This window comes from Salmo trutta, unplaced genomic scaffold (genome assembly GCF_901001165.1).
Source record: "Salmo trutta unplaced genomic scaffold, fSalTru1.1, whole genome shotgun sequence".
In the NCBI taxonomy this organism is placed as follows: Eukaryota; Metazoa; Chordata; class Actinopteri; order Salmoniformes; family Salmonidae; genus Salmo; species Salmo trutta.
Window position 1 is genome coordinate 1 of NW_021823393.1, and position 15200 is coordinate 15200.

The following is a 15200-nucleotide window of genomic DNA, read 5'->3' on the forward strand; positions in this document are numbered from 1 at the left end:
CTGCTGCGATGGCCTCTAGTCGACGGCGGTTGGTGCGGTGGGGGTAACAGGAAGCGGCCCCCTGCTGCGACTGTCCTCTAGTCTAGTGGTAACAGGAAGCGGCCCTGCTGCGACTGTCCTCTAGTCGACGCGGTAACAGGAAGCGGCCCTGCTGCGACTGGCCTCTAGTCGACGCGGTAACAGGAAGCGGCCCTGCTGCGACTGTCCTCTAGTCTCCGTGGTAACAGGAAGCGGCCCTGCTGCGACTGTCCTCTAGTTCCGCGGAACAGGAAGCGGCCCTGCTGCGACTGTCCTCTAGTCGCCGCGGTAAACAGGAAGCGGCCCTGCTGCGACTGTCCTCTAGTCGACGCGGTAACAGGAAGCGGCCCTGCTGCGACTGTCCTCTAGTCTACGCGGTGACAGGAAGCGGCCCTGCTGCGACTGTCCTCTAGTCTACTTGGTAACAGGAAGCGGCCCTGCTGCGACTGTCCTCTAGTCGACGCGGTAACAGGAAGCCGGCCCTGCTGCGACTGTCCTCTAGTCGACGCTTGGTCACAGGAAGCGGGCCCTGCCTGCGGACTGTCCTCTAGTCTATCGCGGTGACCAGGAAGCGGCCCTGCTGCGAACTGTCCTCTAGTCTACGCGGTGACAGGAAGCGGCCCTGCTGCGACTGTCCTCTAGTCTACCCGGTAACAGGAAGCGGCCCTGCTGCGACTGTCCTCTAGTCTGTGGTAACAGGAAGCGGCCCTGCTGCGACTGTCCTCTAGTCTGTGGTAACAGGAAGCGGCCCTGCTGCGACTGTCCTCTAGTCTGTGGTAACAGGAAGCGGCCCTGCTGCGACTGTCCTCTAGTCTCCGCGGTAACAGGAAGCGGCCCCTGCTGCGACTGTCCTCTAGTCTCCGCGGTAACAGGAAGCGGCCCCTGCTGCGCGACTGTCTCTAGTCTCCGCCTGGGTAACAGGAAGCGGCCCTGCTGCGACTGTCCTCTAGTCTCCGCGGTGACAGGAAGCGGCCCTGCTGCGACTGTCCTCTAGTCTCCGCGGTGACAGGAAGCGGCCCTGCTGCGACTGTCCTCTAGTCTCCGCGGTAACAGGAAGCGGCCCTGCTGCGACTGTCCTCTAGTCTCCGCGGTGACAGGAAGCGGCCCTGCTGCGACTGTCCTCTAGTCTCCGCGGGTGACAGGAAGCGGCCCTGCTGCGACTGTCCTCTAGTCTCCGCGGTAACAGGAAGCGGCCCTGCTTCGACTGTCCTCTAGTCTCTGCGGTAACAGGAAGCGGCCCTGCTGCGACTGTCCTCTAGTCTGTGGTAACAGGAAGCGGCCCTGCTGCGACTGTCCTCTAGTCTCCGGTAACAGGAAGCGGCCCTGCTGCGACTGTCCTCTAGTCTCCGTGGTAACAGGAAGCGGCCCTGCTGCGACTGTCCTCTAGTCTACGCGGTAACAGGAAGCGGCCCTGCTGCGACTGTCCTCTAGTCTACGCGGTAACAGGAAGCGGCCCTGCTGCGACTGTCCTCTAGTCTCCGGTAACAGGAAGCGGCCCTGCTGCGACTGTCCTCTAGTCTCCGTGGTAACAGGAAGCGGCCCCTGCTGCGACTGTCCTCTAGTCTACGCGGTAACAGGAAGCGGCCCTGCTGCGACTGTCCTCTAGTCTCCGCGGTGACAGGAAGCGGCCCTGCTGCGACTGTCCTCTAGTCTCCGCGGTGACAGGAAGCGGCCCTGCTGCGACTGTCCTCTAGTCTACGCGGTGACAGGAAGCGGCCCTGCTGCGACTGTCCTCTAGTCTCCGCGGTGACAGGAAGCGGCCCTGCTGCGACTGTCCTCTAGTCTCCGTGGTAACAGGAAGCGGCCCTGCTGCGACTGTCCTCTAGTCTACGCGGTGACAGGAAGCGGCCCTGCTGCGACCGTCCTCTACAAAATAATGAAGGATAAAGTTCCCGCCCAATGCAGTGATCTCTCCTCCAGGTTTTAATCACCATCTACTGGCTGGGTCGGAAGGCTCAGGTGGACCCCTTCTACTCTGGACCTCAACTCAACCTCAAGCATTCGAGGGGCTACTGGGTATCGCTCTGTCCAAGGTAACGCGCTCCCTCACTTTAACCCTCAGCTCAACCTCAAGACCTTCTAGGGACCACTAGGCTTATCTCTGTCTATGGTACTGCTCCTCTGTCTGAACCCCAGACCTGGACCCACTGGGTTTATCCCTGTCTATGGTTCTGTTCCTCTGTCTGAACCCCAGACCTGGACCCACTGGGATTATCCCTGTCTATGGTACTGTTCCTCTGTCTGAACCCCAGACCTGGACCCACTGGGTTTATCTCTATGGTTCTGTTCCTCTGTCTGGACCCACTGGGTTTATCTCTATGGTTCTGTTCCTCTGTCTGGACCCACTGGGTTTATCTCTGTCTATGGTTCTGTTCCTCTGTCTGGACCCACTGGGTTTATCTCTATGGTTCTGTTCCTCTGTCTGGACCCACTGGGTTTATCTCTATGGTTCTGTTCCTCTGTCTGGACCCACTGGGTTTATCTCTATGGTTCTGTTCCTCTGTCTGAACCCACTGGGTTTATCTCTATGGTTCTGTTCCTCTGTCTGGACCCACTGGGTTTATCTCTGTCTATGGTTCTGTTCCTCTGTCTGGACCCACTGGGTTTATCTCTGTCTATGGTTCTGTTCCTCTGTCTGGACCCACTGGGTTTATCTCTGTCTATGGTTCTGTTCCTGTCTGTTCTCCAGAACTGGGGCTAATACATGTGCCTTGCCTGATGTACTTTGCCCTGTACAATGAAACCAATGGATTTTTAGAAACGTGCATTTTATTTAGCTTTGAGTTTGCATTTCAAATCGCCCCCCCTGTTTGTTTCCTTCTAAAGGATTGTAATCTCCCCTGTTTCCTTCTAAAGGATTGTAATCTCCCCTGTTTTTCCTTCTAAAGGATTGTAATCTCCCGTTTTTCCTTCTAAAGGATTGTAATCTCCCCTGTGTTTCCTTCTAAAGGATTGTAATCTCCCCTGTGTTTCCTTCTAAAGGATTGTAATCTCCCCTGTGTTTCCTTCTAAAGGATTGTAATCTCCCCTGTGTTTCCTTCTAAAGGATTGTAATCTCCCCTGTGTTTCCTTCTAAAGGATTGTAATCTCCCCTGTGTGTTTCCTTCTAAAGGATTGTAATCTCCCCTGTGTGTGTCCTTCTAAAGGATTGTAATCTCCCCTGTGTGTGTCCTTCTAAAGGATTGTAATCTCCCCTGTGTGTGTCCTTCTAAAGGATTGTAATCTCCCCTGTGTGTGTCCTTCTAAAGGATTGTAATCTCCCCTGTGTGTGTCCTTCTAAAGGATTGTAATCTCCCCTGTTTTTCCTTCTAAAGGATTGTAATCTCCCCTGTGTTTCCTTCTAAAGGATTGTAATCTCCCCTGTGTTTCCTTCTAAAGGATTGTAATCTCCCCTGTGTTTCCTTCTAAAGGATTGTAATCTCCCCTGTGTGTTTCCTTCTAAAGGATTGTAATCTCCCCTGTGTGTGTCCTTCTAAAGGATTGTAATCTCCCCTGTGTGTGTCCTTCTAAAGGATTGTAATCTCCCCTGTGTGTGTCCTTCTAAAGGATTGTAATCTCCCCTGTGTGTGTCCTTTTAAAGGATTGTAATCTCCCCTGTTTCCTTCTAAAGGATTGTAATCTCCCCTGTGTGTTTCCTTCTAAAGGATTGTAATCTCCCCTGTTTGTTGGTTTCCTTCTAAAGGATTGTAATCTCCCCTGTGTGTTTCCTTCTAAAGGATTGTAATCTCCCCTGTTTGTTGGTTTCCTTCTAAAGGATTGTAATCTCCCCTGTTTGTTGGTTTCCTTCTAAAGGATTGTAATCTCCCCTGTGTGTGTCCTTCTAAAGGATTGTAATCTCCCCTGTGTGTCGTCCCCCCCCCCTCCAGGCTCTAGAAGAAACCCCCAGAGGCAGTGTGAAGGACGGGGACGTGAGCTACCCAGAGCATGATGAGGTGTTACCTCTAACCCAGTCCCAGCCACCAGGCTACAGCAGAGAGGACTCGGTAGAGAGCTTTAACTCGGTCCTGAGCTTTGACTCGGCCGAGTCGCCACGTACCCTCAGCTGTATCTCTGACTCCATTCTGAGGGCCGGCAGCGAGGGTAACGACTGGAATATATTGTTGTGTGTGTTTTTTCAGAATACGGTAAACACAGGCTGTGGAGAGTTTCCGGTGGATACCTAAATACTCTACTAACAGTATCCAAAGTTTAACGGTCAGAATATTAGTAGTCCCTATCAGGAATGCCGCTCTTCCCAGAGGAGGCCGTGCTTACAGTGGTCAGGAATGCCGCTCTTCCCAGAGGAGGCCGTGCTTACAGTGGTCAGGAATGCCGCTCTTCCCAGAGGAGGCTGTGCTTACAGTGGTCAGGAATGCCGCTCTTCCCAGAGGAGGCCGTGCTTACGGCTATGTCCTCTCCCTGCTCCCGTCCTGCCAGCTGTCTCCTCTCAGTGAGACATTCCATCTGGTTCCACACGGGTCTGATAATGGACACGTCTCATGACTGGAGCGGGCCAGAGGTGGGGCGCAGGACGCTAAGAGGCTAGTCTCAGGATGCGTCCCAAATGGAGCCCTGTTCCCTATGTGGTGCACTACTATAGACCAGAACCCTATTCCCTATGTAGTGCACTACTTTAGACCAGAGCCCTATTCCCTATGTAGTGCACTACTTTAGACCAGAGCCCTATTCCCTATATAGTGCACTACTATAGACCAGAGCCCTATTCCCTATGTAGTGCACTACTATAGACCAGAGCCCTATTCCCTATGTAGTGGTACTACTATAGACCAGAGCCCTATTCCCTATGTAGTGGTACTACTATAGACCAGAGCCCTATTCCCTATGTAGTGGTACTACTATAGACCAGAGCCCTATTCCCTATGTAGTGCACTACTATAGACCAGAGCCCTATTCCCTATGTAGTGCACTACTATAGACCAGAGCCCTATAAAGCCCTATTCCCTATGTAGTGCACTACTATAGACCAGAGCCCTATTCCCTATGTAGTGCACTACTATAGACCAGAGCCCTATTCCCTACGTAGTGCACTACTATAGACCAGAGCCCTATTCCCTACGTAGTGCAGTGCTTTAGACCAGAGCCCTATTCCCTACGTAGTGCACTACGTAGGGTACAGGGCTCCATTTGGGACTTTGTTAGGGATGCTCCCTAATGCCGCTCCACCGTTGGCTGTCTAGGTTCATTATCTTCTCCTTTTCCCTGTCTGTTGTTGGACTCGTCTACTGGTCTGTGAGCTGCTGTCCCTCCTTCCTCCCCTCCCATCCCCAGACTCCAGCAGTGACGTGGAGGCAGAGAACTGTTTTAGGATGAAGGCGGCGGAGGGCAGAGACTCGGGACAACAGAGGAACTGGGGAAACGTTCCTGCACCCTTCCAGAGGAGGAAACGGGAGGACAAGCCAATAAAGGGCTGCATCCCCAGCCCTCTCACCAGGTACTGTGATGTCATACCTACGCAATGACTGGTTTTAAAGAACAATTGTTCATCTTTGTTTAGTTTAGCTGCTTTACTTGAGGTACCACGTTTTAGTTTTCTGCTAGTTGAATTTGCATGGGGTTGGCGGTTTCTATTCAGCTCTGTTGTGTAGGTGTAGACGTTCTGATGTAATACACATCGTTGTGTAGACGTGCTGATGTAATACACATCGTTGTGTAGACGTGCTGATGTAATACACATCGTTGTGTAGACGTGCTGATGTAATACACATCGTTGTGTAGACGTGCTGATGTAATACACATCGTTGTGTAGACGTGCTGATGTAATACACATCGTTGTGTAGACGTGCTGATGTAATACACATCGTTGTGTAGACGTGCTGATGTAATACACATCGTTGTGTAGACGTGCTGATGTAATACACATCGTTGTGTAGACGTGCTGATGTAATACACATCGTTGTGTAGACGTGCTGATGTAATACACATCGTTGTGTAGACGTGCTGATGTAATACACATCGTTGTGTAGACGTGCTGATGTAATACACATCGTTGTGTAGACGTGCTGATGTAATACACATCGTTGTGTAGACGTGCTGATGTAATACACATCGTTGTGTAGACGTGCTGATGTAATACACATCGTTGTGTAGACGTGCTGATGTAATACACATCGTTGTGTAGACGTGCTGATGTAATACACATCGTTGTGTAGACGTGCTGATGTAATACACATCGTTGTGTAGGCGTGCTGATGTAATACACATAGTTGTGTAGGCGTGCTGATGTAATACACATAGTTGTGTAGGCGTGCTGATGTAATACACATAGTTGTGTAGGCGTGCTGATGTAATACACATCGTTGTGTAGGCGTGCTGATGTAATACACATCGTTGTGTAGCCGTGCTGATGTAATACACATCGTTGTGTAGCCGTGCTGATGTAATACACGTAGGCGTGCTGATGTAATACACAATGTAATACAGTTGGAATCGACTGTTTAAAAAAAAAAAAAGAACATTGTCACATAGGAACCAAACCTCATGTTGATTTAACTCTGATTGCTGATTTGGTCTCTGATCAGTTTGGCCCCTCCTCCTCTGAGCCCGCCCCTCCCCCAACTGCCTGATGTGGAGGCCTTCCTCCAGTGGGCTTACCATAGCGACAGCGACTCGGACGCCGACCAGCCCCAGCCGGACGTCGTCGCAGACGACCTGGCCAGTCGACGGTTCCGCTCCCCTTCACCAGCCACGCCCACAAATTTTGCGGTACCCATGAGCCCGCAGGGCACGTTGAGGCTGTGGACAGGAAGCCCTCGCCTGTTTAGGCTTGACACCCCTTCCAGACACACCGCAGTGTTCTCTCCCAGGTCAGACAGAGAGAGGCTTTTGTGTTTAATGGCTTTATATCAGGGTTGTGATCATCGTCAAGCTAACAGCTACTGAAACTACTAGAGTGAGGCCGGTCCCGTCGTCAAGCTAACAGCTACTGAAACTACTAGCGTGAGGCCGGTCCCGTCGTCAAGCTAACAGCTACTGAAACTACTAGCGTGAGACCGGTCCTGTCGTCAAGCTAACAGCTACGGAAACTACTAGCGTGAGGCCGGTCCTGTCGTCAAGCTAACAGCTACTGAAACTACTAGCGTGAGGCCGGACCTGTCGTCAAGCTAACAGCTACTGAAACTACTAGCGTGAGGCCGGACCTGTCGTCAAGCTAACAGCCACTGAAACTACTAGCGTGAGGCCGGTCCCGTCGTCAAGCTAACAGCTACTGAAACTACTAGCGTGAGGCCGGTCCCGTCGTCAAGCTAACAGCTACTGAAACTACTAGCGTGAGGCCGGTCCCGTCGTCAAGCTAACAGCTACTGAAACTACTAGCGTGAGGCCGGACCTGTCGTCAAGCTAACAGCTACTGAAACTACTAGCGTGAGGCCGGTCCTGTCGTCAAGCTAACAGCTACGGAAACTACTAGCGTGAGGCCGGTCCTGTCGTCAAGCTAACAGCTACGGAAACTACTAGCGTGAGGCCGGTCCTGTCGTCAAGCTAACAGCTACTGAAACTACTAGCGTGAGGCCGGTCCTGTCGTCAAGCTAACAGCTACGGAAACTACTAGCGTGAGGCCGGTCCTGTCGTCAAGCTAACAGCTACGGAAACTACTAGCGTGAGGCCGGTCCTGTCGTCAAGCTAACAGCTACGGAAACTACTAGCGTGAGGCCGGTCCTGTCGTCAAGCTAACAGCTTCTGAAACTACTAGCGTGAGGCCGGTCCTGTCGTCAAGCTAACAGCTACTGAAACTACTAGCGTGAGGCTGGTCGTTTCGTCTGAATTACTGACATTTAATTTTCTTCAACTGCCGCAAGGTGGTTTGTGTTGACTCTGGGAGTGTCTTTGTTCCCTATAGACTCCAACAAAACAAGTTTGGTTAAATAAGATGAAGTAGTTTGCCTGTTGCCATGACATTCCTGGAACAGAGCTAGCTGTTGTTTCCGCTAACCCTGTGGTTTGTGCTCAACATGGAGATGTAGTGTTGGAACTGTGAAAGGTGTGGCTGCTCCTAACTCTACCCAAAGGCCCCCGGGTTGCTTGTGGAAGTGTTTAGTCGGCGTTTTGTCCACTTCAGAGTGACGTTGACGACGACTATAACGCAGACGGCTCTGGTGAGCAGCAGTTCCACAGCATTGTGTGACCAGTGCTCCTAACTCTTTACTTGACGCCTCGCTGTAAGGGACCAACTGTGTTTTTGTATTGGGAATGTCCACTGTTAACATGGACAGATGTCCCGGTCTGTCCTCTGGTTCAACAGCAGCAGTACTGCAGTGTCTCCGTTCCCTCCCAACTCGTTCCACGACCCCCCGTCCTCAATCACCCCCACCTTCCTCTCCGAGGCGGAGCGCTCCATCGACGAGGAACTCCTCCTGATGGAGCTGTGTGAGGAAGACTCTGAGGAAGGGGGAGAGGATCCTGACCCTGTCAAAGATGATCTGTACGCTCGGCGGGTGGAACTGGCCCTCCACCAGACCTCCTCCAACCCTGGCTACAACCGCTTCCTGCCTCGCTATTGGACTCCCGAGGAGGAGGTTCACGTCAGGACCATCAGGCTGGGCTCTCAGAGGAGACCCTGGTACCGCAAGATGTTCAGATTCAGGTCTGGCTCTGTCCCGTTACTGTGGCATGTGACTGGGTTTGAATAATCCTGACTCTATCCCTAACCCTGGTACAGAAACTACATCATGACTGGGTTTGAATAATCCTGACTCTATCCCTAACCCTGGTTCAGGGACTGGGTTTGAATAATCCTGACTCTATCCCTAACCCTGGTACAGGGACTGGGTTTGAATAATCCTGACTCTATCCCTAACCCTGGTACAGGGACTGGGTTTGAATAATCCTGACTCTGTCCCTAACCCTGGTACAGGGACAGGGTTTGAATAATCCTGACTCTATCCCTAACCCTGGTACAGGTAGATGTGGGTCTTGGGCCATGGCTGGGTTTGGATAATGCTAACTCTATCCCTAACCCTGGTACAGGTAGATGTGGGTCTTGGGCCATGACTGGGCTTGGATAATGCTAACTCTATCCCTAACCCTGGTACAGGTAGATGTGGGTCTTGGGCCATGGCTGGGTTTGGATAATGCTAACTCTATCCCTAACCCTGGTACAGGTAGATGTGGGTCTTGGGCCATGGCTGGGTTTGGATAATGCTAACTCTATCCCTAACCCTGGTACAGGTAGATGTGGGTCTTGGGCCATGGCTGGGTTTGGATAATGCTAACTCTATCCCTAACCCTGGTACAGGTAGATGTGGGTCTTGGGCCATGGCTGGGTTTGGATAATGCTTGACGTTTGGTGTTCAACTCTTGCGTGAGAACCAGAATACCTCAATGCTCTAAACGTTAAAAGGCCTCAGCGTGTAATCCCGAAACTTTAACATCAACGCTTTGCTCTGCTTTTCACATGTCTTAGTTCATTCTCTCTACATTTTAGGAATTTCCATCTTTTGTTTTGGCTCAACTTTTTGTTTTCTGTTGATCTTGCCTGGTATATCTCCTCTGTTCCTCTGGTGATCTTGGCCTTGTATCTCTCCTCTGTTCCGCTGTTGTCTTGCCTTGTATATCTCCTCTGTTCTCTGTTGATCTTGCCTTGTATCTCTCACTCTGTTCCTCTGTTGATCTTGCCTTGTATATCTCCTCTGTTCCTCTGTTGATCTTGCCTTGTATATCTCCTCTGTTCCTCTGTTGATCTTGCCTTGTATCTCTCCTCTGTTCCTCTGTTGATCTTGCCTTGTATCTCTCCTCTGTTCCTCTGTTGATCTTGCCTTGTATCTCTCCTCTGTTCCTCTGTTGATCTTGCCTTGTATCTCTCCTCTGTTCCTCTGTTGATCTTGCCTTGTATCTCTCCTCTGTTCCTCTGTTGATCTTGCCTTGTATCTCTCCTCTGTTTCCTCTGTTGGATCTTGCCTTGTATCTCTCCTCTGTTGATCTTGCCTTGTATCTCTCCTCTGTTCCTCTGTTGATCTTGCCTTGTATCTCTCCTCTGTTCCTCTGTTGATCTTGCCTTGTATCTCTCCTCTGTTCCTCTGTTGATCTTGCCTTGTATCTCTCCTCTGTTCCTCTGTTGATCTTGCCTTGTATCTCTCCTCTGTTCCTCTGTTGATCTTGCCTTGTATCTCTCCTCTGTTGATCTTGCCTTGTATCTCTCCTCTGTTCCTCTGTTGATCTTGCCTTGTATCTCTCCTCTGTTCCTCTGTTGATCTTGCCTTGTATCTCTCCTCTGTTCCTCTGTTGATCTTGCCTTGTATCTCTCCTCTGTTCCTCTGTTGATCTTGCCTTGTATCTCTCCTCTGTTCCTCAGTTTCATCCCTTTCCTTCTCTCTCCTTCCCCTCTTCTCTCCTGTTTTGTAGCCGAAAGACGAGCGTTTCCTCAGGATGATTCAGGCTGTGACATCACTCCCTGGCTCGTTGTTCCTTTCTTGTCTGCCCTCCCTCCGCACCCCCCTCCCTCCGCACCCCCCTCCCTCCAGCCACCCCCATCCCTCCAGCCACCCCCATCCCTCCAGCCACCCCCATCCCGACTGTACCTTCATTCCTGTGCTTTGTGCAACTGAAAATGAGCTATTTCCGATGGGGTAGATTTTAAACCAGGCTTGTGTGGTATCCAGATTGCCATGTCTTCATACCGACCTTGTTCCGTCCTGAGATATTCAGTAATACCGGCACTGAACACAAGGGCTGCTATTTTCAAACTCCGCTAAGCCTCTGTAATCCGAAGGTTAGCAATGCTAACAACTACATGTAAAATCCCATAGAGAATGCTAATTTAACGCTAACAGACGCATTGCGACCTAATCTATTTGCTGGACAGACATCCCAACTATTGAAGTTATACAAGTAATTCAAAAAATGCTACTCACTTTGCTGCACGCAGAAAGCAAATATTAGCCCGCAAGGATCTTGATCCAGGAGGGGATTATCTGTTATCACGCAAAGCTTGATTTTGGAAGAAGCTAACCACTTAGCTAGGTAGCTAACGAGCTATTAAATTAGCTAACCACCTAGTTAGGTAGCTAACTAGCTATTAAATTAGCTAACCACTTACCTAGGTAGCTAACTACCTACTAAATTAGCTAACCAGAGCATTTAGTACGTTTTTAGACGTTAACTTTAATTTATTTTATAACTGAAAAAAATAATAATTGGGGCCCAACACCCTTTTGGACAAAAATAAACCTTGTTTTTACAGCTTTGTCTTGTGTACTTTCTACATATTTTACTTGGCACTTAAAAAAATAAGTAAACAGTAGTTACCCAGCAAGAATAAATTAATTAGATATGTTGATATACAGTACCAGTCAAAAGTTTGGACACCTCTACTCATTCAAGGGTTTTTCTTTATTTTTACTATTTTCTACATTGTAGCATAATAGTGAAGACAAACTATGAAATAACACATGGAATCATGTAGTAAGCAAAGTGTTAAACAAATCAAAATATATTTGAGATTCTTCAAAGTAGCCACCCTTTTGCCTTGGTGACAGCTTTGCACACTCTTGGCATTCTCTCAACCAGCTTCATGAGGTAGTCACCTGGAATGCGTTTCAATTAACGGCTGTGCCTTAAGTTAATTAATGGAATTTCTTTCCTCCTTATTGCGTTTGAGCCAATCCGTTGTGTTGACAAGGTAGGGGTGGTATATAGAAGATGCCAGATAGGGCTAAAAGACCTAGTCCATATTATGGCAAGAACGGCTCAAATAACCAAAGAGAAATGACAGTCCATCATTACTTTAAGACATGAAGGTCAGAATGTAAAATTGATTTGTAACACTTCTTTTTTTTTTTTTTTTTGGTCACTACATGATTCCATATGTATGTTTTCATAGTTTTGATGTCTTTACTATTATTCTTAATGTAGAAAATAGTAAAAATAAAGAAAAACCCTTGAATGAGTAGGTTAAATAGTCCTTGGCTGGCAGGGTAGCCTAGTGGTTAGAGCGTTGGACTAGTAACCGAAAGGTTGCAAGATCAAATCCCAAAGCTGACAAGGTAAAAATATGTCGTTCTGCCCATGAAAAAGGCAGTTAACCCACTGTTCCTAGGCCGTCATTGAAAATAAGAATTTGTTCTTCACTGACTTGCCAAGTTAAATAAAGGTTTAAAAAATATATACGTTTTTTTACATCTAGATATTAATGAAAAACACAATGTTTAAGTATCATAGATCGTGAGCTTTTAGTCCCACCCCTCGTACAACTAACTTAACAGTTCTAAGTTAAATCTCTCTGGGAAACATTTAGTTGTGAATTCCATCCTGTAGTTAGATCACCTGGTGCATTCTGCACAACAGGGAGAGACTCAACGCTCCGGCCTCAACGTCACATGACTGGGGACTACCTACCGGTAAGCTTCATAATGGAGACTCAACGCTCCGGCCTCAACGTCACATGACTGGGGACTACCTACCGGTAAGCTTCATAATGGAGACTCAACGCTCCGGCCTCAACGTCACATGACTGGGGACTACCTACCTGTAAGCTTCCTTAATGGGGGAAAAATTTGTGACCAGTAAAACGAACGCCATCTTTATCTCCTAACATATTGTACAAGTTGACTGCAGGTATTTTACTGTAAGTATCCATCTAATATTCAAATGTATAAACCACAAAGATATATATATATATATATATTATTTTTTTGCAGTATTTGAAAAACATCATTCCGTGGCTATTTCCAAATACCCCCAGTAGGCCCACCCCCAGTAGGCCCACCCCCAGTAGGGCCACCCCCAGTATGCCCACCCCCAGTAGGGCCACCCCCAGTAGGGCCACCCCCAGTAGGGCCACCCCCAAGCCTACTTTTAAACCACATCATTGTGACAATTTATAGCTTATAAACAACCTGCGACGAGCTTATCACTTCAGTCACATAGGCAGGGACAGAGCCTTCCGTTTAAAAATCTACAGCCAAGGGCAGTACTGGAGTCCTTTTGTGTTTTAATGTAAGCTACATGCTTACCCATAATCATCATGCAAATAATATTGGCCTGTAACTGTGCTTCCAAAGTAATGAGGCTGTAAAGTTTTTATTGAAGTATTTTCCTTAATGCCAAAGGTGTATTGTTGACATTGGAGTTATAACTCCAATCTCTCTGTCTTGTCTCCCACACACACGGCTTCCTGGTTATAAGAAGTGCCTGAGAAAATGTGTTTTTTTAGATTTCACATTTCAACTGTGATGTACTAAACTAACAATGTAACAGTTGGTCAATAAACCAAGATGGTGTTTTTTTTTTTTTAAGTATTTGGCGTTGGTGTGATGAATGTTCAGCTTCGCTCACGGCCTGCGTGCCATCTGAATGTTTGGACCGTTGTCCTCGCTGATCTGCGTCGGTCGCGACCCGGTGTGAATAGGGATGGGTTGGACGTCGTCCTTGTTTGTCACTAGAGTTGCACGGTACACTGAAACATCGGTATGTTTAAAAAAATATCTATTTATTTTATACTAGAACATGAGAAAAGGGTTCGGTACTAGAATTGGTTACTTTTGGTATTTCTGTCAAATGTGTCTGACGTCTAAATGATTTGAGAGGATCTGTCTGTCAGCGCAGCAGATGTCCTGTTATAGCGTGCGTCCTGTCACTGCTCCACTTCCTCATTGTTGGCTCCAGTCTGTCCCGAGGAACCGCTGGGAGTCTGTCCCGAGGAACCGCTGGGAGTCTGTCCCGAGGAACCGCTGGGAGTCTGTCCCGAGGAACCGCTGGGAGTCTGTCCCGAGGAACCGCTGGGAGTCTGTCCCGAGGGGAACCGCTGGGAGTCTGTCCCGAGGAACCGCTGGGAGTCTGTCCCGAGGAACCGCTGGGAGTCTGTCCCGGGGAACCGCTGGGAGTCTGTCCCGAGGAACCGCTGGGAGTCTGTCCCGAGGAACCGCTGGGAGTCTGTCCCGGGGAACCGCTGGGAGTCTGTCCCGGGGAACCGCTGGGAGTCTGTCCCGGGGAACCGCTGGGAGTCTGTCCCGAGGAACCGCTGGGAGTCTGTCCCGAGGAACCGCTGGGAGTCTGGACTGTATCATGTTATCTCCTCTCTCATACTGACTCTAGTCTGTCCTGAGGAACCACTGGATTCACTGGGAGTCTGGACTGTACCGCCACTTATCCTGCACAGAAGTTAACACGCATGAATAATTCAACACGGCCGTGTAGAGATGTTGAAATTTGTTTCATGTTCCCAAAAACAATGTCTAGAACACTTTCCAAATTGCAGTAAGGTATTGATAGCCTACAAAGCTAACTTTCCTTGCTAGCTTACAGCTGAAACCAACATCAATTCCCTACCTTACCTTGTCTGTTTTATAATATGCAAACCATGATTCAAAATATTGCTGCTAGTCACCAAAAACGTCTCTCTGTCAAGATAATCTTGACTGAAGGCTGACTTTGTGTGAAATGAGAGCATAGGTCAGAGAGCACTTTGATAAAATATATTGCTTCTTTTTATGCAAATGTTGATCAGTACAATTAAGTCCTTAAATGGAAGGGAAAACGGGTTGTTTTCCATCCTGTAGTCTCATGAATGAAATCAGCCTAAACCAGCTCAGTGACTCGATGCAGGCACACATTCCTGTAGAGTATTCGTTCCCCTGTATTGTGAATAGACCTTGGTGACATCTTGGTTTACCCAGTTTTATCAATTTAAATTGACTTTAAAAATAAATTATTACCTTTTTTATTTTTTTTATTTACCAAAAATAAAATAGTGTTATTCATTAATTAATGCCTACATTAAATTTAATGATATTGACTTTGTCAGATTTTGTCATGGTACCTGGTATCGGGATACTGAACCTGGTTTTCACTGCTACGGGGTTCTAGAGTGGGGTTCTAGAGTGGGGTTCTAGAGAGGGAATATTTCCTGGTTCTGTGTGTGGCTCAGTTGGTAGAACATGGCACTTACAATACCAGGGCTGTAGGTTCAATTACCGCTGGTGTCACCAGGGCTGTAATACCAGGGCTGTAGGATCAATTACCGCTGGTGTCACCAGTACCGTAATACCAGGGCCGTAATACCAGGGCTGTAGGTTCAATTACCGCTGGTGTCACCAGGGCTGTAATACCAGGGCCGTAATACCAGGGCTGTAGGTTCAATTACCGCTGGTGTCACCAGGGCTGTAATACCAGGGCTGTAATACCAGGGCTGTATGTTCAATTACCGCTGGTGTCACCAGGGCTGTAATACCAGGGCTGTATGTTCAATTACC

General features: G+C 48.6%; 1 protein-coding gene across 1 annotated transcript in view; it reads left to right on the top strand.

Annotated features, from left to right (window-relative positions):
- The first annotated feature begins 1864 nt into the window (after positions 1 to 1864).
- The window catches only part of LOC115190599 (LIM domain only protein 7), a 38987-nt gene continuing 25651 nt past the window's right edge, over positions 1865 to 15200 (top strand). Inside the window, exons 1-3 of the mRNA XM_029748776.1 lie at positions 1865 to 2051; positions 3885 to 4098; positions 5287 to 5449. Of these exons, the coding sequence (XP_029604636.1) occupies positions 5325 to 5449 (125 nt within the window). The 5' untranslated portion in view covers positions 1865 to 2051; positions 3885 to 4098; positions 5287 to 5324. The remainder of the gene's footprint in view (positions 2052 to 3884; positions 4099 to 5286; positions 5450 to 15200) is intronic.